General features: G+C 45.2%; 1 protein-coding gene across 1 annotated transcript in view; it reads right to left on the reverse strand.

Moving 5' to 3' along the window:
* Nucleotides 1-235: 235 nt before the first annotated feature.
* GRM4 (glutamate metabotropic receptor 4) overlaps nucleotides 236-27,311 on the reverse strand; it is a 1,152,011-nt gene continuing 1,124,935 nt past the window's right edge. Inside the window, exon 10 of the mRNA XM_078644246.1 lies at nucleotides 236-1,077. Within this exon, the coding sequence (XP_078500372.1) occupies nucleotides 1,028-1,077 (50 nt within the window). The 3' untranslated portion in view covers nucleotides 236-1,027. The remainder of the gene's footprint in view (nucleotides 1,078-27,311) is intronic.

Genomic DNA, 27,311 nt, shown 5'->3' on the forward strand with positions numbered 1-27,311 from the left:
ACAGTGTGTAATGTGATGCCTCTACCAGATTTGAAAAAGCATTCAGAACATCCCAGATGCAGACTGATACTCACCCTTTGGAAGAAACACATGAAATGTAACTTGAAGCTTAGTTGAGACTTTTTGACGTCTGGCACAGACAGGGAGGATAATGTGCGCACCTGATGGGCAAAGTTAATGAACAAAAAGATCTGAAGACACGTCTCTGGCATTTCTGAAAAGGAGGAGTCCTCTCTACAAAACCAAGCATTTTCTCTTTTATTAGAAATATTCTTGTATAAAAATGAGACTTTTTCATGCTTTTACACATCGGCATCGGATAATTCATAAACAGTCAGGCACTGGACTTCGTTTTTTTCTCGCTTTTGATTGGTCGGTACATAAAGCAAACGTGTTTTTTTCAAATCATATTTCATTACATACACTGATCAACCAACAATGGATTCGGCACTGCCACACACTCTGATTTTTTTGTCTTGCTTGTTTTTTTTACTTTTTTTTGCAACAAGGTGTCGAAGTAATGGGCAGGGAATGAGAGTGAATGGGTGGTGGTGGTGGCAGAAATGAAAGCAAAGGAGAGAAGGAAATAGACCAAAAATAACTGGTGAGAATGAAAAATCAGAAGCAGAACTGAAGTCTTTGAGAGTGAAAGAAGAAAAAAAGTACTTTTCCACAATCCACAAACGTTCCCACAATTTTTTGACAAAATTAAACGAAGCGGACATAAGACGTCCTGCCCCGGAAAGACTTCCCGTCCGTCACGCGTGTCTGTTGCGCAACCTTGTCCCGCCACCCCGGCATCCGGCGGTATGTTTGTTTGTCTTTGCATTTCGTGTCCCTTCTCTGGGTTTGCTATTAAGCCAGTATCCTCCCCAGAAGCACCGCAGTAGCCCTTGGCTGTGGAACCCGGCACCCCGGCGATGCGCAGGAGAAACGTGCACTCCTTCTGCCGCCGCGTGGCGCCGACGGCCTCCCTCGTGCCCTCCACAGGGTGAAGGCTGATGGGGATGGTCACAAAGTTGCAATGTTAGATGGCATGGTTGCTGTAGCTGACATAGGTTTGTTTGGTCGCCAGAGCTATAAAAAGAGAGTAAAGCAAAAAAACAGTATTAAGTTCTATTCATATTTAAAGATATAAATACAACCTCCTATAGTTATGGCATTTAAATAACGATCAGGAACCAATATTAACTAAGCACAGTGACAATACACTTAAATCTCTATGGTGCACTAAGTACATTTACATTCTTACCCACTGAAGTAGTCTTCAGATGCAGTGTCAACATAAATATTTTTGTGATTCATATTCATGATTTCATATTGCAATTATGTATCTATGTAATCAAATATTCATATGGTGCAAACTTTTATCCTGATTAAAGGTCTTTGTTGATGCTAGCAAAATATAGAAATCAGAGAGGAAAACCATCTTGAAGATCAGTCTGTCATGTAAGGATGTTTGTCATACAGCCAGGTCTTACGTTTCTTCCTAAAAATAAGATTATTGAAAAAAAAATAAGTGGGAGGGAGTTTTACAAGCTAGCACCTTGGGTTCTGAATCATATGTCCAGCCCCTGCATTTGTAGAGCTCGTTGCCAAGAGAATTTGGGAACTGGATCACACACTGCAAGAGGGTTTGCACGTCTGGATTTCTCCAGTACAATGTAACCTGAGGTGTTGTGGTGAATGTGATGCAACTTTGAAAGAGGTTTATTTTAGGAGACGGAGTCACTGAAGCTTCCTGGTCTTTGAAGAGACACCAACATATTTTCTCAAGTCAAGGAGGACTCATGCAGCAGCATTTTGAATATGCTGTAATTTGGCAACTCCTTTTGATTAAGTTATTCAGACCACTGGGCTCTGGATAAAATAGGTTACACAGAAAACATAAACATCAAAAAATAAAATGTTGAAAATTGAACCTCATAAAATGTATGGTGAAAAACCCTAATCTGATATGGTGGTATAAATTAGATCAAAAGAATAGGACACTTGGATTTCCGTACTGAAGAAGACCTAAGGTAAGAAGATTAGGAAGACACAAAGGTGAAGAGCAGAGAGACTGTCAGTTAGCCAAGATTCTGTGCATGGAACAGACGAAGGAGAGAGAAATATCTGTGAGTAGTTGGCCAAAGGAATGAGGCAGAATACCAAAGGAGTCGATAATGGTATAAAAAGAGAAAGGGAGAGCTTCAACCGCTTATCTTTTGGGAGCATAATAGAGGAAAGATGATGCAGAAGACCCAGACAACTTCAGTGTATAGAATAAGTGAGATAGGTCAAGTTTAGCCACAAACTAAGGAATAGACACAGATTTTCTGGTTGAACTGAATATCATCTGTCAATACTGTGCGCAAATCACATTATCAACCAGATTTGTACAATACACACTCCAACAACAGAATGTGTTTTGCAGGCGTATCCATTACTGTTGAGTTATCGCTGCATAACTCATTACAGCATCGCCCAGTTTTGTGTAGGCTTCAGCCTTTAACATTATATTTTCTGGGGTAGAGCCTGTCACAAAACGGAGTGCAATGTATCGCGGTATTTGCTCCCATCAGACAGTACTGTGTAGCATTCACCTCATTTATACAGTGCAGTTCAATGTTTAGTTCCTTCACTGAGTGAAGTTCATCATTCATCTGTATTGCCTGGTACGTTATAAAGTCAATTGCACAATATTATACAGTTTGTTAGGTATGGCAGTATTAAACCCTGTCAGCTAATATGCAACAATTTGTAATGGCATCAAGTACTGTGAAGAGTTAAAAACATCACTGACTTTCAGAGATCCTGTTATTGATTCATCCACACCTGAGTAACCTGGGATACAATGTCAGTAGAGGTTGATCGGAGGAACCCTAAACTCACTATTTTTGAGGAGTTACGACAATGTATGCTAATCTTGGTGGGTCAGTTCCTAGTATTCGGGTCAGTGGCGTGATATCTGAAATCCACTTGGAATTAGAGAGAGGAGGAACCAACCCCCTATGACACTCAACAAGGTGTGTTGACGCACAGTGATGTCAGGAGAGCTTTAACAGTGATGTGTCTAAGCTTAATTACACAGCCTAGGATCGATAGCTCTCCTTTTATGGAAGCAAGGGAAAGAGTGTAATCAAATTCTTCAATACCCCTTGAAAGTAGAAACGCCTGATTTCAGTTCTTCCATTAGAAGACACGTCATAGAGCGTACCTCACAAATAAGTGACTAGATAGGATCTTCCTGGCCGTCCTGATGATTGCCCCGAATGTTGGAGTACTACTGCAAATGTACTATATATGTTCTGTAGTTTCCCAGGTCTCAAACTCCACTGGGAAATGGTGCAGGAAATGATTAAAGAGGCTACTGGGATGTAATATGATAATGCACTACTAGGAGTCTTGTTGGGTCTGTTTAAAAAGTAGATGCTTGCTAGGCTTGAGAATAAGTTGCTGATTTGGCCTGGCTAAGCAACAGATAGCCATCACCCCTCTAACCCCAGCATCCTGGATGAGAGAATGCTTGAAGTGGCAGTGGCAGAAGGTAATACTTTGGCCTCCATATAGAAGCAACCCAGAGGAATGTTGAATATGACCAGGTTGGATGACCTGAATGTTGTATTGAAAGCCAATACAAATAAAAGACCACTTTGAAATGGTATGCTTGGAATTAGATGGGGCCGAACTGTTGTATAGTTCCCATTAATTAGTAGGAACTGCACGTTTGTGGACAACATAAACTGAGGATGGCACCAGACTGATTCCATGCAGCCCCACAGGATATGTTGTACCTTGGACCAGCTAGCTCACAGTGCCACCGTTAGCCCCTCTGAACCTAGACAGGGAGCAAACAGATCTGGCAACTAGTGAACATGGCAACCCTGTTCCCTCAGGTGACAGACCTAGGACTTTTCTCTCAATCACTTGCGCTTTCTTTCGCTCAGAGAAATATGCAAAGAATACACAAAGGGACATTTTTCAATAGTTATTGAACCGTAGTGATTCTTGTATAGAAGATATGTGCTGCAGTGATTAATTGAAAGAAGCAGACAAAAGTTATAATGAGTGTCAAAACAGTGAATAAAACAGAGTCCCACCATCTTGGTGACACAGCTTACATATGCATACATATACAGTATTATGACTGTCGTGTAGTTCCTATAAATCTATATAGGATCTGCACGTTTAGACAATATAAACTATGGGATTGGTCTCCAGACGGATTCCAGACACCCACAAAAGATATGTTAGCCTGTAGACAAGCTAGCTCACAGTGCCGCTATAAGCCCCCCTTACCAAGGAGCGAATAGTTTCTGGCAAAAATCGAACATGACAACCCTGACCCCTCAGGGATCATGGAAGCAGTACAGCACTTTTCACTCAGTCACTCGTGCTCACTCAGTCTCAGAGAGATACACAGAATAAATGATGGGGACTTTTTTCAATAAGCATTTATTGAACCAGCGTCATTCTAATATAAAATATGTGTGCTGCAACAACCATTAGACAGAAACAGATATATAAGATTGCGAGCACCAACAGAGTAATAATAGGTAGAATTCTATTATGGTGTTAAAACAGTGAATATATGCAGGCATATAGAAAAATAGAAAAAATCAGGCGTACTCCTACTATGCTGACCCTATCTAATTGTATGTAAGTGTACCTAGCATGCATTTGGGTATAAAGACAAGAATCCCCCTAGGAAAGAACCAACCCCATTACCTAATGGGAGATAATAAAGGACCCCATCTTGGTCTCAAGTTGGAAACCCTGCAAGGGATGCCCGACCACTGCGTGCTGGAATTTCTGCAGAGCAAGAACCTCAGCGTCTTTTGTCAGCATGGACGTTTCTCCTCTGGTTTGCCCAGTGAAGATATAGTTCCTTTATGCAAAAAAGGTGCCCTCAGGTCTTCTACCTAGATGCGTAATGGCACTGTGAGCCTGTCGTCCAAGGATGACGATAGCAGTGAATTTTGTACAGAGTTATTATACAGAAGATGGCAATCCTGCTGGGTGATACTAAGAATCCTCATGCATAATAAATGAGGCTAGTTCTTGAAGAAAACCACACAACATTTATTCTGCACATAACTAGGTAAAAGGTCAGTGCCAGAGCCGGTATGTAGAGCAAGGTAGGACAAATAAAAATAAAAGGTTGTCTAGCTACCTAGGCCTAAATTGGGTGTTCACCGGGGCTCATAACAGACAATCTAGTGTACTCCTACGATGCAAACCCTAACCTACGTGTCTATGGTGTGAATGGATGGTCTGCTAAGAAACCCCCTTCTGCTTGATCTATCCCTTTACCGGGTGTGTGAGAATGTAGGACCCCATCGTGGTCACGAACTGGACACCCATTCCGGAGATACAAATGAGCTGCTAGGTGAAACCTTCAGTATGCAGAGACTCCTCAAAGTCAAAAGTGTCTCCTCAGATTGTATTAGGAAATAAAAGGATATATATAGAAACCGGCATCCTTGCCTCGGGCTGTGATTGTGATCAAGATGTCTATTGTTTATATTCCTGCGACAGCTGCATCGCTATATGGACGTAATAACAAACACATTTGTATTTCACATGGGAATGCCTTGCACATAATGCCAAGTCAGTGTGGCAGTATTCTCACGAAGTTCTTTTGTGTCAGCAAGGTTGGCATTTCTAAGAAACTAGCCCACGCGTCATAAATGCAAATGCGTGTCAAAACTCGATGCCTCAAATGGAAGGCAACTTTAGGAAAGAACAATGTATATGTAAATTGGCAATTATTTCCTACTAGGCCTTACTTGGGCTTTAGAGGTGAGCACATGGGCCTGGATGAAGAGGAACGTGTAGGCAGAATATGGTCCCTTTCTGCTGGACGAATCACTCTCATTTTGCTGGGGTGTTGTTCTAATTTTTAGAGTGGCAAACCTATCAAGTTCAGAATAAATGGGTATGGGGGCCTGTCAATGGATTTCATCGTAGGTGTATGCTTCCTCCTAACTAGCAATATGTGTGTAACCATATGTGATCTACTAAATTTGTGATGATTAGGTAAATACGCATAATGCCATGTCATTTATGGGAATTACATGGAAATGTGATGTACAGCCTGTCATGAAGGAAACTGAATAAAATACTAATAAAAGGAAAAATGTAACCTTACCTACATTCTTATGAATGTACCCTCATCACACATTATTTTGTAAGTGTAGCCTCTGCTAGTACATTGCGGTGTTCTAACCCTTACTCAGTATTTTGAATATAGCAGAAAACTGGGCAAGAGACCCTTCCTTACCTAGCAGAGGACAGTGTTAAGACCATCATTCAGCATTTGTAATCGGAATATACCCTCAGGATCTACAATATTTTGATGATTGACCCTCATTGCCTAGTACTATGCAGTATTCACCAACTATTGTATGATATTTCCCTCTATCCCCCAGCATGGTTCAGCACAGCTCACTTACTCAGTACAGTACAATAATCAACCAATCCACCAGCACTGTGCAATATTTAGCCCTATCCAAATAACTGCAATATTCAGAGCCACCTCAGAGCAGCGTGCATTCCACAGCCTCACTCATAGTAGTGCAGTAGTGCAGTATTTAGCCCTCTCTTCCAGTGTTCTGCAGTATTCAGCTCTTGCGCTAAGTAGGGTAAGGCATTCACCCCCCTCCCTTGTCCAGTACTGTGCAGCACGTCCTTTAACATTCAGTACTGTACAATAACCACAGCATTATTCAGTACTATGCAGTCCTCATTCCACCCCCAGTGTTGGACAGTATTCACCTGGTCACTCAATATTCCAGTCAGGCAGTTAAATATTTTATTACTGATTAATTAAAATCACAGCAAAATATAGAAAAGGTTTTCAGAATATTTATATACAGAGTTTTAAAATTGATTGTCATAAAGTAAAAAACCTAAAACCAGAGTCCACTCAAGGCAGGGGTGTATGGAGGGCATTATCCCCCAGATTCATCAAGAACACATTTTGCTATTCCTTAATAGCGAAAAATACCGAATCACTATTAAGGAATAGCAAAATGCTATTCATCAAGAAATCAATTACAAAATAGCGATTTCTAATAATTCCTTAATTGCGACTCGCAAATTGCGAGTCGCAATTAAGGAATATCTCCCCATTCATTCCTATGGGCCTGGAGGCCCATAGGAATGAATGGGAAGACAATCTCAATTTGCTAATCGCAATTAGCGATTCGCAAATTAAGATTGCGATTTCAAGGGTGCAGGGGTGTCCAGAGGACACCCTGTTGCACCCCTGAAATTGATGTGTGCACATATGTTGCGCACACACATGCCCTTAGGGCATGTGTGTGCGCAACATGAAACTTTGAAAAATGCACCTTAGTGCATTTTTCAAAGTTTTTGCTATTTACCACGTAGTTAGACTTCGCGGTAAATAGCAGCCCCAGATTGCAAATTCGCAATTTTAAAATGGTTCTTTAATTGCATTTAAGGAATATCAAATTGAGATTCCTTAAATGCAATTAATCGCAATTTAGCGATTTCTAGAATTGCGATTTTTGCATTTGGAATGATGAATCCCAAATGCAAAAATAGCGCTCGCAAAGGGCCAGATTCTCAGAATCTGGCCCTTTGCGAGACGATTTTAGTTTGTTGAATCTGGCTGTAAGACTCATAAGTGACCCCAATGAAAGGAGTGTGGCTCCTGTAACTGGATCAGCAGTGTCACACTCCGTCACCTGAGGGAGCTTGAGTTAGTGTGGGTGCAGTGTTTGATTGAACCCAACCTACGGGGGGCCGTTTGTCCCCACTCCAAAGGTGAGAGGTCCCTCCAGCAGGGAAACACTGCATTTTTTGAACCGCAATCCGAGTTTCCTGCTGCGCTCTCTCTCTCCCTGAAAGAGCTGCTAATCGGACCCCGGCCCAAGCCCAGTGAAAGTTCTCTCAGGGAGCCAGGGCCCTGTGTGTGTCTTACGCTCTCAAGCTCCGCACCAATGCCAATGTTCTTGGGTGACGAATCTGCAGTTAGAGTCTCTACCAGAAAATGTGTTATTGAAGGTAAGTAACTTGCTCTTCTCCCACCCTCTAACCAGACCAGCTCAGGGCTTCAACTATACACACAGTCTCAGATTGGACAACCCAGTGCAGTAACCATCTAAGCAGACTATATCATGTGAAACACAATAAAGGAATCTGAAGTTCCACCTTTCGCACAGCAGCAGTAGGGGAAGCGTATGCCACTTCCACTGAGTCCTGTGCCACCTGTATGGCGAACTGGGGCATTGCCACAGCATCACGTGGCCCACTAATAGAAGAACCACAGGACCACATGGGCATCAGAACACAGCAACGCAATGACTCCAAGGGCCACCCGCATCCACCTCCTTCGATAAAGCCTGGTCGCGCTCTACTTTCGGACCAGTGTGCCCTCCCATTGTGGGCACTCCGCTCCCACGTGTCTCTCTTTCTAAGTGTAGAACTTCTCGCAAATAAATGCTCGCAGTTCCTAGTCTTTTGACAGTTTCCGGATGCCGGAAGGAGCGGGCGCAGGCGAGCGGCGGCAGCGATGCCTGTGTGATCCTCTGCACTCCTGTTCATTAGCGCCTCGAGCCTGGCGATGCTTTGAGTGTCCCCTCCGGTAAATCCATTCTGATGTCAGAGGAAATCTCGAGTAAGCAGCTTTTCTCCTGCCAGAGCTTCAAAAATAACTCCCACGTTGCTATTTCCCGTCACCAACATCCCAAAAATAGTTATAATTAGGTGTCAGGGGGCTCTGAATGTTACTACCATCAACATGCGGCAGTGGGTGTATTTTTAGCCATCTTATCACCTACAGGGGTTCCGCCTCCCACCCTCTCGCGGTGTCCACCGTGCCAGGACGGCCCCCCGCCGGGTCTTCCTCAAGAGAGTCTCTTTGGCTGTCTGTCTCCCAGGTAGGGGCTGCACTTCCCTCTGAAGCAGACACGCAGGTCAGGAATTATCACTGGATTTAACATCTGCAGATGTGCTTCTTGGTGCAGATGTGCACCAGCAGACTCCGTCTAGCATAGGAAAATAAGCACTAGGGCTCCACCCCGCCTTGCCTGTGCTCCAGAGGCAAATAACCCGTATTCCAAGCCAGAGCTCTGGCTGTGGGAGAGGAAACATTTGCTACCGAGTCATTTGTTTCCTCTCTAGGACAGGAAGTGTCAGTAAACATTAATTCTGGCCACTGATCTCTTCACAAACAACCTATAAACGTGCCACGATTAAGGAAAAACAAGGAGGGATTTCTACCCAAAATGGTGGGTGGCCCCTTGTTTCCAATAGCTGTGGTTAGTGTAGGGCTCGAGTCGGGGTACCACGCGGTTGGACGGCGTCCCACCACTTATTTTACCGGAGCTCGATAACTGGAGCAAATGGAGCCACACATTCACTCTTTGGCCTCTCTGGGGCGAGATCCGAGCTCATTCAGAATGCTGCTCACACGCTGGCTTCTCTGATTCAATTGCATCTAAGGAGTGAGCGAGGGGTGGTAATGAGTGGGTGGTACCTGGATATTCCCATTCACCCACACTCAAATTTTGCCACTAATCCTTATCTACTAACTTTGATAGTAATAGGTCGGCATCAACAACTAGTCCTCCTTGAGGCAGGCATAAAGTTGGGGGGAAATATATTTTCTTCAAATTGTTCCCGCTTTGCATATGTGCTGCAGCATACAGCACACTTAAAAAGTGCTATAGTGCTAAACTTTGTTAAAATCATTAAATTGATGCCAGAAAGGTACCCTTCCAGTATAAAACTTATGCTTAAGATCATGCACACATCAATGCATTATGTTGCAAGGATGTGTGCATTGGTGCAAAGCAGCCCAAGGCACACCAGCACTAGAGGAAGAGGTCCAGCACTATATCTTAGTAGATATGGCACCGCAGCACCTTTAGTTATTGTAAAGTGTGAAATCTTAGTAAAATTGTTCCCTCATTTCTCCAGACTAAGCACTCTTAAAACAGCATGCCTACAAGTATCAATAACATGTGACTCCTACAGCTTTCAGTCCTAATTGACTTTAGTAACATTTCCAATACATTGATTTATATATTTTTATGACTCATTGTTGTGTATATGTTTGTCATGTAAAGGGCTCTGGCAGTCTACATTGGGATGAGTAGTGCTATACAATGAATACATGTAAAAGATGAGCTCAGAAGAGATGAGAGACAGCATTGGAGGCTGGTAGTGAGGAAATCCTTGAAGATGGAGGTAACTGTGTTGGGTTTGAGGGGCGCACCCTCACGACGCTAAAGCTGGCCCTGGCTAAAGTACTCACTACTGATCTGAAGTAGGATAGCTAAAGTCGGTAAACCTTTTGTACAAGTTCAAAATGTCTACTGCGTATGACATTCCTGTTGAAAATTGTGATACTGGTTGAGGGGATTGGTTCTAAGGAAATGCTAGGCTTCGATGCAGAGTCCTTCATAGTTGTAAAGGATGCAGTCGACGAGAGGCTTGCGATGCAGAGTCCTGCTTTCAAGATAGCTCACACACCACTGGCTCCGAAGAACTGTTGGATTGCAATGTGAGGTCCTGCAACATCATCAAGGATGCAGTCGACAAGGGTTTGCAATGAGAAGGCCTGTGTCAAAGGTTCGTCGCATAGCAGCGGTTCTGAAGAGACTGTGAGATACGAGGCGAGGCCTGACACTGGACATGCATCGCTTTGCAGTGGTTTGAATGCGGCTGCGAGGAAATGCATCATGCTGCATCAGTTCTGCTTCACAGGACCACAGCTGGACTGGCAGAGCACCTTCAGGCCCACTTTCAAGGGTCCAGGACTGGTTGGCAGAACTTTGGGGGGCAGGAATCACAGCAGAAAAAGTCCAGGTGCTGGGATTAAGGTGGTTGGAGCCTTTGCTGCCACCTGAGGCACTGATTAGGAGGCAAGTCAACTAGTCCTTGGAGTCACTCTGCTGGTCCTGGGTTCAAGATGCAGATCCAGTCCTTTCACTTAGACAGCAGGGCAATAAAGTAGCAGTCCTTCTTGCAGAGCAGCACAACAATCCTTCTGAGCCTTTCACAGGTCCAGGGGTGCACTGAAGAGTCGGGTCTGGGGGTCCAATATCTATACCTAGCACCCACTTTGCGATAGGAGAAGGTTCTGGAGGTTTTCACCCCCAGAGCTGTCTGGAATTTCTTGCCTCACTGCCCTGACCCCAGTTTGTCTGGGCTCACAAACAACTAGTGTCAACCCCTTTGTGAGTGTGCTCCGGCAGAGCCTTTGTGATGTGCAAGTGTGATAGGTGACAGCTCTTTTCTCTCATCAAGTCAGAGATGGCCAATCCTGCCAACACCTATTGCCATTTGTCTCACTGTCTGGGATTAATATACAAAGACCAACTGTCAGCTACACTTAGTCATTTGACCAATGGTGCTGGCACTGCATGGTTAGGACGAGATAATTCCAACTTTCTAAAAATGGCATTTTCGAGATTCGTGACTTAAAATAAGGCTTTAACATTAAAGAGAGTTGTAAATTACAATTCTGTAGGAACCAAACTTGACATTCCTACATGCTCCCAATTGAAAGTTATCTTTTATTACATGTAAAAAGTTACCCATAATAATGAAAAACTAACTTAATGGTTGTTCACTACCAGGAAATGTAAAACCTAAAATACACTGGACCCTGCCTATGGCTGTTTAGGACCTTCCCTAGGGGTGACTTATATGTAAAAAGGAGGGTTTAGGTTTAGCAAAAGGTTTTTTTTTGCAGGAGAAAGTGGTAATTTTAAAACGGTACACACAAGCTGTATGGCTGGCCTGAGATATGTTTTCCGGACTACTTGAGTAGGTAGCATAATGAGTGCAGCAGGCCCACTAGTAGCATTTAATTTACAGGCTCTGGGTACATTTAGCACCACTTTACCAGGGACTTACATGAACATTAAATATTCCAATTGGTGTAAGCCAATGTTACCATGTTTAATGGAGAATGCACAAGCACTTTAGCACTGGTTAGCAGTGGTAAAGTGTGCAGAGTCCTAAAGCAAGCAAAAAGAAAAGGCTGGAATACAAAGATTTAGAGGAACACCACATCAAGGATATCAGTTCCAACAATTCCCATATTACTACCTGTATAGAAAAGAGATCTCTTTTTACAATAAAAAACAATATGCCTTTTCTCTCTATACGAGTGCTTTCCAGTCTGGGTTCAATTGCACACCTGACTTTCACCAAGTTTGTTTCTATCTCCTCTCTTTGTTGTTTATTTTCAGGTATGCCACTATGATCCACTGGAATAGTGATGAGTAAGCCTGAGGAAAATTTAAATATGCCAGCAAAATTCTCAATTTACCTGACTTTTGTGTTAAGTGAAGTTCATGAATTCCTCAAAATTTTGGTATCTCACAAGACTTATTAACATGAGATGTGCGATTGGATAAAAAGGTGATGCAATACTGGTAAATCACAGTTCACTACTGTTGGACTTGGCCGTTTTTCCAGGGCTATCCCCAAACTTTTTGCTTCTTCCTCCTATTTTTTCTTGACCTGCTGTTGTTGGCTTTAGGACTCTGGGCACTTACCACTGCTGATCAGTGCTAAAGTGCATATGCTCTCTGTGTAAATTGATATTATGATTGGTTCTCCCCGATTGGCATATTTGATTTACTCGTAGGTCCCTAGTAAAGTGCACTAAGTGTGCCAGGGCTGGTAAACCAAATGCTACTAGTGACCCTGCAGCACTGATTGTGCCACCCACATGAGTAGCCCTGAAAGCATGCCTCATGTCTGCCACTGCAGTGCCTGTGCGCAGTTTAACTGCCATGTCGACCTGGCAAGTACTCCCACTTGCCAGGCCCTAACCTTCCCTTTTCTTACATGTTAGTCACCCCTAAGGTAGGTCCAAGGTAACCCTGTGGGCAGGGTGTAGTGTATATGAAAGGTAGGACATGCCCTGGTGTGTGTGGCATGTCCTGATAGTGAAATACTGCCAATTTCGTTTTTCACTATTGAAAGGCTATCTTGCCCCACAGGATAGAGTGGGAGTTTATTTTTAAACATCTTATAAATATAACTTCCTATTGGGACAAGATAGAGAAATAAAGTCTAGGGTCTCTGAACTCATACTTTAATAACACATCTTTTAGTAAAGATAATTTTTAAATTGTGTGTTTGAAAATGCCACTTTTAGAAAGTAATACAAAAGGGGATGATGGACGGAGCGTTTGAGCTAATCAAACACTCACCCCCAGTCAACTGATCTGGGTTTAATCCATCACCATTCTTTAGCCCACTCAGCCACCCCATTTCAGACATGGCCATATGCAAATCAGTCAGACCCTGTGCCTCATGGGAAAAGTCCAGCCCGAACTGCCAAGCCATGTCTTCCATGGACCGGAAACAAGCATCCTGGGACAGGTTTCGGATTCATAATCCTCATCAGCCAGGCTATCTTGAATCCAGTGGCCAAGTGAGCAAGGGACTCACGTCTGAGCATACCCTGCCACAGTTAGGGCGAACAAAGCGATACAAAAGGGGATGATGGACGTGTGGCAGGGTATGCTCAGACGTGAGTCCCTTGCTCACTTTGCCACTGGATTCAAGCAAGCCGAGCTGAAGACGGCTGGAATGCCAGAAACCGGTCCTCGGAAGCTTGTTTCCGGTCGAGGGAAGACATGGCTTGGCAGTTCGGGCTGGACTGTTCCCATGAGGCACAGGGTCAGACTGATTTGCATATAGCCATGTCTGAACTGGGGTGGCAGAGTGGGCTAAAGAACGGTGATGGATTAAACCCAGATCTTTTGACTGGGTGTGAGTGTTTGATTGATTCAGATGCTCCGTCCATCCCCTTTTGTACTGCTTTTGGCCGCCATAAGTGTGGCAGGGTATGCTCAGACGTGAATCCCTTGCTCACTTTGCCACTGGATTCAAGCAAGCCGGGCTGAAGACGGCTGGAATGCCAGAAACTGGTCCTCGGAAGCTTGTTTCCGGTCCAGGGAAGACATGGCTTGGCAGTTCAGGCTGGACTGTTCCCATGAGGCACAGGGTCAGACTGATTTGCATATAGCCATGTCTGAACTGGGGTGGCAGAGTGGGCTAAAGAACGGTGATGGATTAAACCCAGATCTTTTGACTGGGTGTGAGTGTTTGATTGATTCTGATGCTCCGTCCATCACCACCCCCTTTTGTACTACTTTTAGAAAGTAGGCATTTTCTTGTTTAACCATTCTGTGTACCTCTGCCTGTTTGTGTATTGAGTGTCTGGTTTTGGAGTGACAGGGGCTGGGGAGGTGCATTCTCTCAGACAGCCACTGGAGTTTGATGTGTGGCCTGCCTTTCCCGAAGGAATCAGGGCTGTGCTGAATAAACCTGGGCTTCATTAAGAGTAGGGGAGGAGTTCTCAGTAGCACCTGAATAGGCCCGGTCTGCATTTAGAGTGGTGGGAGGATATTTCCCTTGCACCTGAATAGGGCCTGTCTGCCTTACACAATGCTATCTCAACCTCAAGCCGGGCAGCTGCACCAGAGAGGACAAAACTGGTTTGGGCTGGGCTCAGAGACCCTTGCACAAAGAGAACAAAGACATTTTGGGGTATAAGTATTAGACCTAAAACCCCTGAACTTTAGACTACTTCTGGAATCAAGAGGATCCTTTGCCAAAGAAAAGAGCTGGAGAAACTGAGAAGTACTGCCCTTGCTGTGTATCTGGGGTTGGCCTGCAGTTGCTGTTACAGACAAGGAAAGGAGAAGGACCTTGCTGTGTGCTGTGTCCCCCGCTTGAGGAAAGTCTCCAAGGGCTTGCCTCCTGTTTTGAAGTCTCAGGAACACAAAGACTTCACCCCCAGCTCCTCTGGACTTCTTTGCTGGGAGTTCTGACATGACAAGAGGTGCCTGTGACAGTGCTGGGCCTTTGGAAGTTGTTTCTGCTGTTGGGAGCTGGAAAGCAACGCAACAACAAGAAAATCGATGCATCGCTCTTCTTGCACCAGTTTTTCTGACGTAACGCCACGGTGCGAGCAGAAGCTCCTGCACCGCTGCTGAAATCGATGAATTGCCTGTCCCCACTGCAAGATACGCCACAGAAAAAATCATTGCAGTGCCGCTCGCCGCCGTTGCATCGCTCACCGTCGCTTCCCGGAATTCCACGCAATATCCCTGTGTGGCAAGTTTTCCTCGATGCATCACTCGAGGATTGGATTCATCCAAAAGGCGACGCATCGCTTCCCCCTACAGACCGGACCCAATGCATCGCTTCCCTATGTACAGCAGAATTGTTGCATCGAATCTACGAGGGTCTCAGAAACCGATGCACCTCTTTGTTTTTCGGCGCTTCCCATGGCTATGGCTGTTTGGCTTGTTGAATTTTGTCGCAACAACAGGTCCTTTGCAAGAAATCACACATCCATAGTTATCTATGGACTCAGTTGCTAAAACCTTTTAAAAGTAATTTTCCTTAATACTGTATGTTGGATTTTTGTCGTTTGGGGCTTGTTAAGTTTAGATAAAGATACTTTATTTTTTAAACCAATGTGGTGTCCATTTGTGGTGTTATCACTGTGTTACTGTGAGTGTTGGTACAAATACTTTACACCTTGCCTTTGGGATAAGCCTGTCTGCTCCTGCCAAAATAACAAGGGGTGAGCAGGGGTTATCCAGAGTGTGTATCCATCCATTCATCCACCCATCATTCATCCTGCATCCATTCATGTGTCCACCCATCCATCCACCCATCCTGCATCCATCATTCATTCATGCACCCATCCATCCACCCATCCATCCTGCATCCATCATTCATTCATGCACCCATCCATCCACCCATCCATCCTGCATCCATCATTCATTCATCCACCCATCCATCCACCCATCCAGCATCCATCATTCATTCATGCATCCATCAATCCACCCATCCATCCATCCATCCACCCATCCATCCACCCATCCATCATCCATCCTGCATCCATTCCTGCATCCACCCATCCATCCATCATTCATTCATGCACCCATCCATCCACCCTGCATCCATCCTGCATCCATCATTCATTCATCCACCCATCCTGCATCCATCATTCATGCATCCACCCATCCATTCATCCACCCATCATTCATCCATCATCCATCCATCCATCCACCCATCCTGCATCCATCATTCATTCATGCACCCATCCATCCACCCTGCATCCATCATTCATTCATCTACCCATCCACCCATCCTGCATCCATCCTGCATCCATCCTGCATCCATCATTCATTCATGCATCCACCCATCCATTCATCCACCCATCATTCATCCTGCATCCATTCATGCGTCCACCCATCCACCCATCCTGCATCCATCATTCATTTATTTTTATGACCATATAACTTGCACACAGCTTGTCAGTGTTTAATACCAGTCTCGAACCTTGTACTCCAGCACCAATGATACATGATTAATATTAATTGTTTTTAAAAACATGTATTTATTCAACACCAATTTCACACCTTAGTCGGAACATCATTTGTATTTGTTTTTTAAAATATCTATTTATTTAACACCAAAGTAAGTCATGTATACATTTTTATGGTTCGATAAGAGGCTCGAACCTGGTTTCCCAGCACCAAAGTCGGCCGTGCTATCCGTCAGGGGTTATGTAACCGGGCTATGTAGTGACCAGCCAATCCTGCGCCAGGATTGGCTGGGGGGGGCACCATGACTCCTCGCCCAGTCGCCCTGTGTAACCCCGGGGGCTGCGGCCCGCCCCCTGGTCCTCTCTCTAAGGGGGAATTCACAAGAAAACGATCTGCGCATGCGCGGGCATGTTTGTGCCCAAAAATACACTTGCGCAGCTGCAGCAGCCCGATCCTTCCCCCCCCCCCCTGCGCACTCCGGGAAGGTCGGGTGTCTCCCGGTTTCCCGGCCGGCAGATAGCGCGATTTTTTAAAATAATTGTGTTTGGCTTCTAGTGATGACGTGGTGGGTCCATGGGGCTTAGTGGGGCTTCGCCCCTACGCCCCAATGGACGCACCGCGCCTGTAGGGCTCGAGTCGGGGTACCACGCGGTTGGACGGCGTCCCACCACTTATTTTACCGGAGCTCGATAACTGGAGCAAATGGAGCCACACATTCACTCTTTGGCCTCTCTGGGGCGAGATCCGAGCTCATTCAGAATGCTGCTCACACGCTGGCTTCTCTGATGCAATTGCATCTAAGGAGTGAGCGAGGGGTGGCAATGAGTGGGTGGTACTTGGATATTCCCATTCACCCACACTCAAATTTTGCCACTAATCCTTATCTACTAACTTTGAAAGTAATAGGTCGGCATCAACAACTAGTCCTCCTTGAGGCAGGCATAAAGTTGGGGGGAAATATATTTTCTTCAAATTGTTCCCGCTTTGCAGATGTGCTGCAGCATACAGCACACTTAAAAAGTGCTATAGTGCTAAACTTTGTTAAAATCATTAAATTGATGCCAGAAAGGTACCCTTCCAGTATAAAACTTATGCTTAACATCATGCACACACCAATGCATTATGGTTCAAGGATGTGTGCATTGGTGCAAAGCAGCCCAAGGCACACCAGCACTAGAGGAAGAGGTCCAGCACTATATCTTAGTAGATATGGCGCCGCAGCACCTTTAGTTACTGTAAAGTGTGAAATCTTAGTAAAATTGTTCCCTCATATCTCCAGACTAAGCACTCTTAAAACAGCATGCCTACAAGTATCAATAACATGTGACTCCTACAGCTTTCAGTCCTAATTGACTTTAGTAACATTTCCAATACATTGATTTATATATTTTTATGACTCATTGTTGTGTATATGTTTGTCATGTAAAGGGCTCTGGCAGTCTACATTGGGATGAGTAGTGCTATACAATGAATACATGTAAAAGATGAGCTCAGAAGAGATGAGAGACAGCATTGGAGGCTGGTAGTGAGGAAATCCTTGAAGATGGAGGTAACTGTGTTGGGTTTGAGGGGCGCACCCTCACGACGCTAAAGCTGGCCCTGGCTAAAGTACTCACTACTGATCTGAAGTAGGATAGCTAAAGTCGGTAAACCTTTTATACAAGTTCAAAATGTCTACTGCGTATGACATTCCTGTTGAAAATTGTGATACTGGTTGAGGGGATTGGTTCTAAGGAAATGCTAGGCTTCGATGCAGAGTCCTTCATAGTTGTAAAGGATGCAGTTGACGAGAGGCTTGCGATGCAGAGTCCTGCTTTCAAGATAGCTCACACACCACTGGCTCCGAAGAACTGTTGGATTGCAATGTGAGGTCCTGCAACATCATCAAGGATGCAGTCGACAAGGGTTTGCAATGAGAAGGCCTGTGTCAAAGGTTCGTCGCATAGCAGCGGTTCTGAAGAGACTGTGAGATACGAGGCGAGGTCTGACACTGGACATGCATCGCTTTGCAGTGGTTTGAATGCGGCTGCGAGGAAATGCATCATGCTGCATCAGTTCTGCTTCACAGGACCACAGCTGGACTGGCAGAGCACCTTCAGGCCCACTTTCAAGGGTCCAGGACTGGTTGGCAGAACTTTGGGGGGCAGGAATCACAGCAGAAAAAGTCCAGGTGCTGGGATTAAGGTGGTTGGAGCCTTTGCTGCCACCTGAGGCACTGATTAGGAGGCAAGTCAACTAGTCCTTGGAGTCACTCTGCTGGTCCTGGGTTCAAGATGCAGATCCAGTCCTTTCACTTAGACAGCAGGGCAATAAAGTAGCAGTCCTTCTTGCAGAGCAGCACAACAATCCTTCTGAGCCTTCCACAGGTCCAGGGGTGCACTGAAGAGTCGGGTCTGGGGGTCCAATATCTATACCTAGCACCCACTTTGCGATAGGAGAAGGTTCTGGAGGTTTTCACCCCCAGAGCTGTCTGGAATTTCTTGCCTCACTGCCCTGACCCCAGTTTGTCTGGGCTCACAAACAACTAGTGTCAACCCCTTTGTGAGTGTGCTCCGGCAGAGCCTTTGTGATGTGCAAGTGTGATAGGTGACAGCTCTTTTCTCTCATCAAGTCAGAGATGGCCAATCCTGCCAACACCTATTGCCATTTGTCTCACTGTCTGGGATTAATATACAAAGACCAACTGTCAGCTACACTTAGTCATTTGACCAATGGTGCTGGCACTGCATGGTTAGGACAAGATAATTCCAACTTTCTAAAAATGGCATTTTCGAGATTTGTGACTTAAAATAAGGCTTTAACATTAAAGAGAGTTGTAAATTACAATTCTGTAGGAACCAAACTTGACATTCCTACATGCTCCCAATTGAAAGTTATCTTTTATTACATGTAAAAAGTTACCCATAATAATGAAAAACTAACTTAATGGTTGTTCACTACCAGGAAATGTAAAACCTAAAATACACTGGACCCTGCCTATGGCTGTTTAGGACCTTCCCTAGGGGTGACTTATATGTAAAAAGGAGGGTTTAGGTTTAGCAAAAGGTTTTTTTTTGCAGGAGAAAGTGGTAATTTTAAAACGGTACACACAAGCTGTATGGCTGGCCTGAGATATGTTTTCCGGACTACTTGAGTAGGTAGCATAATGAGTGCAGCAGGCCCACTAGTAGCATTTAATTTACAGGCTCTGGGTACATGTAGCACCACTTTACCAGGGACTTACATGAACATTAAATATTCCAATTGGTGTAAGCCAATGTTACCATGTTTAATGGAGAATGCACAAGCACTTTAGCACTGGTTAGCAGTGGTAAAGTGTGCAGAGTCCTAAAGCAAGCAAAAAGAAAAGGCTGGAATACAAAGATTTAGAGGAACACCACATCAAGGATATCAGTTCCAACAATTCCCATATTACTACCTGTATAGAAAAGAGATCTCTTTTTACAATAAAAAACAATATGCCTTTTCTCTCTATACGAGTGCTTTCCAGTCTGGGTTCAATTGCACACCTGACTTTCACCAAGTTTGTTTCTATCTCCTCTCTTTGTTGTTTATTTTCAGGTATGCCACTATGATCCACTGGAATAGTGATGAGTAAGCCTGAGGAAAATTTAAATATGCCAGCAAAATTCTCAATTTACCTGACTTTTGTGTTAAGTGAAGATCATGAATTCCTCAAAATTTTGGTATCTCACAAGACTTATTAACATGAGATGTGCGATTGGATAAAAAGGTGATGCAATACTGGTAAATCACAGTTCACTACTGTTGGACTTGGCCGTTTTTCCAGGGCTATCCCCAAACTTTTTGCTTCTTCCTCCTATTTTTTCTTGACCTGCTGTTGTTGGCTTTAGGACTCTGGGCACTTACCACTGCTGATCAGTGCTAAAGTGCATATGCTCTCTGTGTAAATTGATATTATGATTGGTTCTCCCCGATTGGCATATTTGATTTACTCGTAGGTCCCTAGTAAAGTGCACTAAGTGTGCCAGGGCTGGTAAACCAAATGCTACTAGTGACCCTGCAGCACTGATTGTGCCACCCACATGAGTAGCCCTGAAAGCATGCCTCATGTCTGCCACTGCAGTGCCTGTGCGCAGTTTAACTGCCATGTCGACCTGGCAAGTACTCCCACTTGCCAGGCCCTAACCTTCCCTTTTCTTACATGTTAGTCACCCCTAAGGTAGGTCCAAGGTAACCCTGTGGGCAGGGTGTAGTGTATATGAAAGGTAGGACATGCCCTGGTGTGTGTGGCATGTCCTGATAGTGAAATACTGGCAATTTCGTTTTTCACTATTGAAAGGCTATCTTGCCCCACAGGATAGAGTGGGAGTTTATTTTTAAACATCTTATAAATATAACTTCCTATTGGGACAAGATAGAGAAATAAAGTCTAGGGTCTCTGAACTCATACTTTAATAACACATCTTTTAGTAAAGATAATTTTTAAATTGTGTGTTTGAAAATGCCACTTTTAGAAAGTAATACAAAAGGGGATGATGGACGGAGCGTTTGAGCTAATCAAACACTCACCCCCAGTCAACTGATCTGGGTTTAATCCATCACCATTCTTTAGCCCACTCAGCCACCCCATTTCAGACATGGCCATATGCAAATCAGTCAGACCCTGTGCCTCATGGGAAAAGTCCAGCCCGAACTGCCAAGCCATGTCTTCCATGGACCGGAAACAAGCATCCTGGGACAGGTTTCGGATTCATAATCCTCATCAGCCAGGCTATCTTGAATCCAGTGGCCAAGTGAGCAAGGGACTCACGTCTGAGCATACCCTGCCACAGTTAGGGCGAACAAAGCGATACAAAAGGGGATGATGGACGTGTGGCAGGGTATGCTCAGACGTGAGTCCCTTGCTCACTTTGCCACTGGATTCAAGCAAGCCGAGCTGAAGACGGCTGGAATGCCAGAAACCGGTCCTCGGAAGCTTGTTTCCGGTCGAGGGAAGACATGGCTTGGCAGTTCGGGCTGGACTGTTCCCATGAGGCACAGGGTCAGACTGATTTGCATATAGCCATGTCTGAACTGGGGTGGCAGAGTGGGCTAAAGAACGGTGATGGATTAAACCCAGATCTTTTGACTGGGTGTGAGTGTTTGATTGATTCAGATGCTCCGTCCATCACCATCCCCTTTTGTACTGCTTTTGGCCGCCATAAGTGTGGCAGGGTATGCTCAGACGTGAATCCCTTGCTCACTTTGCCACTGGATTCAAGCAAGCCGGGCTGAAGACGGCTGGAATGCCAGAAACTGGTCCTCGGAAGCTTGTTTCCGGTCCAGGGAAGACATGGCTTGGCAGTTCAGGCTGGACTGTTCCCATGAGGCACAGGGTCAGACTGATTTGCATATAGCCATGTCTGAACTGGGGTGGCAGAGTGGGCTAAAGAACGGTGATGGATTAAACCCAGATCTTTTGACTGGGTGTGAGTGTTTGATTGATTCTGATGCTCCGTCCATCACCACCCCCTTTTGTACTACTTTTAGAAAGTAGGCATTTTCTTGTTTAACCATTCTGTGTACCTCTGCCTGTTTGTGTATTGAGTGTCTGGTTTTGGAGTGACAGGGGCTGGGGAGGTGCATTCTCTCAGACAGCCACTGGAGTTTGATGTGTGGCCTGCCTTTCCCGAAGGAATCAGGGCTGTGCTGAATAAACCTGGGCTTCATTAAGAGTAGGGGAGGAGTTCTCAGTAGCACCTGAATAGGCCCGGTCTGCATTTAGAGTGGTGGGAGGATATTTCCCTTGCACCTGAATAGGGCCTGTCTGCCTTACACAATGCTATCTCAACCTCAAGCCGGGCAGCTGCACCAGAGAGGACAAAACTGGTTTGGGCTGGGCTCAGAGACCCTTGCACAAAGAGAACAAAGACATTTTGGGGTATAAGTATTAGACCTAAAACCCCTGAACTTTAGACTACTTCTGGAATCAAGAGGATCCTTTGCCAAAGAAAAGAGCTGGAGAAACTGAGAAGTACTGCCCTTGCTGTGTATCTGGGGTTGGCCTGCAGTTGCTGTTACAGACAAGGAAAGGAGAAGGACCTTGCTGTGTGCTGTGTCCCCCGCTTGAGGAAAGTCTCCAAGGGCTTGCCTCCTGTTTTGAAGTCTCAGGAACACAAAGACTTCACCCCCAGCTCCTCTGGACTTCTTTGCTGGGAGTTCTGACATGACAAGAGGTGCCTGTGACAGTGCTGGGCCTTTGGAAGTTGTTTCTGCTGTTGGGAGCTGGAAAGCAACGCAACAACAAGAAAATCGATGCATCGCTCTTCTTGCACCAGTTTTTCTGACGTAACGCCACGGTGCGAGCAGAAGCTCCTGCACCGCTGCTGAAATCGATGAATTGCCTGTCCCCACTGCAAGATACGCCACAGAAAAAATCATTGCAGTGCCGCTCGCCGCCGTTGCATCGCTCACCGTCGCTTCCCGGAATTCCACGCAATATCCCTGTGTGGCAAGTTTTCCTCGATGCATCACTCGAGGATTGGATTCATCCAAAAGGCGACGCATCGCTTCCCCCTACAGACCGGACCCAATGCATCGCTTCCCTATGTACAGCAGAATTGTTGCATCGAATCTACGAGGGTCTCAGAAACCGATGCACCTCTTTGTTTTTCGGCGCTTCCCATGGCTATGGCTGTTTGGCTTGTTGAATTTTGTCGCAACAACAGGTCCTTTGCAAGAAATCACACATCCATAGTTATCTATGGACTCAGTTGCTAAAACCTTTTAAAAGTAATTTTCCTTAATACTGTATGTTGGATTTTTGTCGTTTGGGGATTGTTAAGTTTAGATAAAGATACTTTATTTTTTAAACCAATGTGGTGTCCATTTGTGGTGTTATCACTGTGTTACTGTGAGTGTTGGTACAAATACTTTACACCTTGCCTTTGGGATAAGCCTGTCTGCTCCTGCCAAAATAACAAGGGGTGAGCAGGGGTTATCCAGAGTGTGTATCCCCCTTACCCTAACTAGAAGCAAGGGTCCCTATTTGGACAAAGGTACCTACCTCTGCCAACTAGAAACCCCCCTTTATAACAAGTACAAAAGCATAATTTCAACAAATGTCATGGTATTTTGTGAATTTTATTAGATAAAATGATGAGATGTCTCACAGGCCTTGTGAAGAGGGGTGTCTGTGACTTAACTATTGGAAAGGTGCAGAATGCATTGTGCTGGATGGGGTGAGGACAGATTTGCTAAAACAATCATGCATCTTCCAGAACCAACATTAATGGATTATCGCAGACCTAGACAGCATGAGCAATAAATACTCAAGATCCCAGAATGGTGGGATATTAGAATCTGACTCTCTTTGAATAGTGACACAGTGACACCATGTGTGGGAATACGTCGCTTGGTCCCAGTGACACTGATCTGAAATCCCAGTCACTCTAGATAATTGAAGAGAAGCCCCATGTAGGTAGAGAGGGATCTCCTGTGCCAGAACAGGGCTCTGGAGGGTCTAATGTCCATTATCAGTGCCAGTGCACTGTTATGACTTCGAGGTCTCTGAAGAGAAAGACCAGTCATGGAAGAACAGAGTTATAGATACATGCAAAATTGTGACAGTCAAGCAAGAGAACTCCGGTCCCTTAGGCAGCTTTCAACATTCGCAAGCATCCAAGAAAGTACCTTCCAGGGCAGCACATTCTCCAAACTCCATTCCATCTAAGGATGTAAACAGCAGTGGTGAAAGCAAGTCTGAAAGAATCAAGGTGAGGCCCATCAGATGACAAAAGAATTGGTAAGGATGTACCTGTTGGGGATTTGCCAGAGCACCTACAAAAGCCTCCAACCATTCTTCTTTCTCAATCTGACAGGTCGCCTTCTCGTTGAAGGGAGAGCTTTCTCGATGTGTGGGTGTCAACGTTCCATGGACCACGGTCATGGAGTCCCTGAGCCAGGGACCAAATTCTTGGACTATACTGGTTTGGGGTTTCTCCAAGCACAAGGCCTTCTTCTACCCTGACTTCCAGCCTCACACTGGGGCCGGTCAGCTCGGTGGTCTGATTGCCGTATTACATGTTGGGTAAATCAGCTTTGCGAAGTCCCCGCTGGACCGCCGAGACTGACAGCCGACCTTCAGGTTCGCGATCTGGGAAATGCCGCCACCATAGGGCGGTACAGGGGAGCTGCACCGCCATGAGTATTACGAGTTGGCTGTTCCCTATGCTGAGCGTGGCAGTCCAACGGCCTGCTTCAAGGTGGCGGTGACGAAGGATTTTGGATGTGTACTCACCTCTTTCTTCTTCTTCTGGGCAGATTCCATAATGGGTCTTTTCCTCCAGGTCCCCCTTCACAGCAGGATCTTCACCCTGAGGATTATGACCGTGTGAGGCGATCTACAGGGTGACCCTTTCGTACCATATATCCATTGCTGGACTGGCCACATATGGGCCATACCCCAGTAATGGGTATTTGGTATGGTCTCTCATATATCATGCATATGTGTGCATCTGACACATATGCATTCTTAACTCACATACTGGCACCAATATATTTGGTAATAGTACTCATCACCACTGCAAGATCCCCACCTCCACACCGCCAGCCCCTTGGTTGACTCAAAATATTTTCATTCTTTGGAGCGTCATGGGCTGCTGGCGGGGGCGGACATGGTCCTTCAGCAGTCGAATCACCACACCCATAATAAGCTTCTAAAGGCTAGATGTCGGTAACTTGGAAATACCGATTCCTAAATACCGAATTTTACCGATTCAGAATTTAGGAATTGGTATTTCAGATGTGGGTAAGAAATCGGTAAAAAATACTGAATTCTTAATATTCGTTATTACCGAATCGGTAATTGAGATTCAGTAATAACGAATACTTACCTATTCATTCCTATGGGCCTGGAGGCCCATAGGAATGAATGTGAAGACATTCTGTATTACCAATTCGGTATTACCGAATCGATAATACCGGGATGTATTTCAAGGGTGCCAGGGTGTCCAAAGGACACCCTGTTGCATCCCTGAAATGTGCATGTGTGCACATGTGGCACACATGCATGTCCTGAGGGCAGGGATGTGTGCCACATAGCACATTTCAAAAAGCAAAAAAAAGTGCTTTTTGAAAGGAAATCGCTATTTACCACCAACTTGGAGTTGGTGGTAAATAGCGATTCCTTAGGGCTCAGGTGCACTAATTTATGTGCTACCTACATTGCATTTAAGGAATTGGTATTACCGATTTCTTAAATGCAAGGCCATAAGGAATCGGTATTAAGGAATCGGTATTTACTGATTCCATAATACCCAATCCTCCCTACATCTCAAATGCCTAAATACCGGTCGGTAACGGTGAAATTTAACGAATTTCACCGTTATCGACAGGTATTGGGCCACCTACATATGGCCCTAAGTCTATTAACCTGTGGATAATGTGGAGAAGGCAGCTCCCAAATGCCTGGCTTTGTGGGAGAGGGGGAAGCAGATAACCGAGTCTGAAGAAAGAATGGCCTTGAGTGCTGCCTGCATGATGTCAGCGCCTTTCACTGCACGCCCCCTCCTGAGCCTGGCACAATGACTGGAGACTGCAGCAGAGAGGCAGCAGGGCTTTTGTGACTGAGGAAGAAGGTGGGCAGCTGAGGCAGGACAAAGACAGGATGGGAGGGGAGAGAGAGGGAGAGAGAGCGGAAGAGGGAGTGGAGAGAGTGAAAGAACAGAGAGAAACAGAAAGGGAGAGTATGGGTGACAGTGTGGGAGAAAGACACAAAAAGAATTGTAGAGACTGGAGAGTGACAAAGAAAGAGTGAAAAAGGAAGAAGGTGAGACAGATAAAGAGAAGAGAGAGGAGAGAAGAGATACAACGAGAGCAACAGAAAGATGCAGAAACCAGGTTAGAAGACAAAGTTAAAGAAAGCGATAGGGTAAGGCGATAAAAAAGGCAACAGTGAGTAAGCAAAAAGGACAGTATAAAGAGAAGGTAGGAAAGAAGAGGAGGCAGAGAGAACAGCTAGAGAGGGGAAGAGAGGCAGCAGCAGATAGAGAGTGCATGCAAGAGAGGGAACAGTCTGACACAAAAAGAGAAAGATCAAGAGAGTAAAGGGAAGAGATAGAAGAATAAATATACAAAGAAAAGTGGGAAGCGGGAGAGGACGAAGGGGCAGAATGAGAGGCAAGGGGTTGAAGGGAAGTCAACAGCGGAGGCCAGGGACGCAAGAGAGCTGCTGGCTTCTTTTTTCAAGGGTATAGACATTAAGGAGATGCGTGTATTTAGGGGCTTTGAAAGCACAACATGTCACCCTGCAGTCACAACAGTGAGTCACACCATGCAGTCGGAAGCTGGATATGCGCAGAGAGGCACAAGTTGAAGGTGTCACGCCACGATTCAGTATTTCTTAACTGCTCCCACTCCCTAGGCAAGACCTCACAGAAATCCAGCCTGGAGAGTCCTGTCTACAGGAGTAAAAAGAGAGTGAGAACGAGTGAGCGAGAGAGAGGGAGGGAGAGGAAAAGAGAAAGCCAGGGTGATGAGTGAGAGAAGGGGAATATGAACATACTGAGATAAAGATGGGAGAGACCGATTGCAAGTACAATTTCTAAAGAAAGGAAGTGACTGGGACTACGACAGATTGGGGAACTATGAGCAGGAAAAAGAGGGAAGCAGGAACAAGGGTGATTCTAGAGGGATTGAATAAAAAGAGCGAGCAAGAGATTGGAACAGGAAGGCAAAAAAATGAGAGCACATACCATACGTATTTGTAAAGTGCATGCTCACCCGCATGCTTCTTGGAGCTGAGTAATAGATGTTTATTATTGCCCAACTCAATTGTACTCGATGTATTGACCGCAGGAGGATGAAAGGCTGATTGGGATATGAACCAGTGACCATGAGGTCGAACAGAAGACCTTACAGGGGGCGCATTAGTCGACTAAGCCACCAGACACAGCTCAAGAAAGAGGAGGAGAATTGGGAAGCAGGGAATAAAACAGGTTGGAGGAAAAGGGGAAACAGGGTGATAGACTGGTTGCAGGA

Source organism: Lissotriton helveticus, chromosome 5_1 (genome assembly GCF_964261635.1).
Source record: "Lissotriton helveticus chromosome 5_1, aLisHel1.1, whole genome shotgun sequence".
Classification (NCBI taxonomy): Eukaryota; Metazoa; Chordata; class Amphibia; order Caudata; family Salamandridae; genus Lissotriton; species Lissotriton helveticus.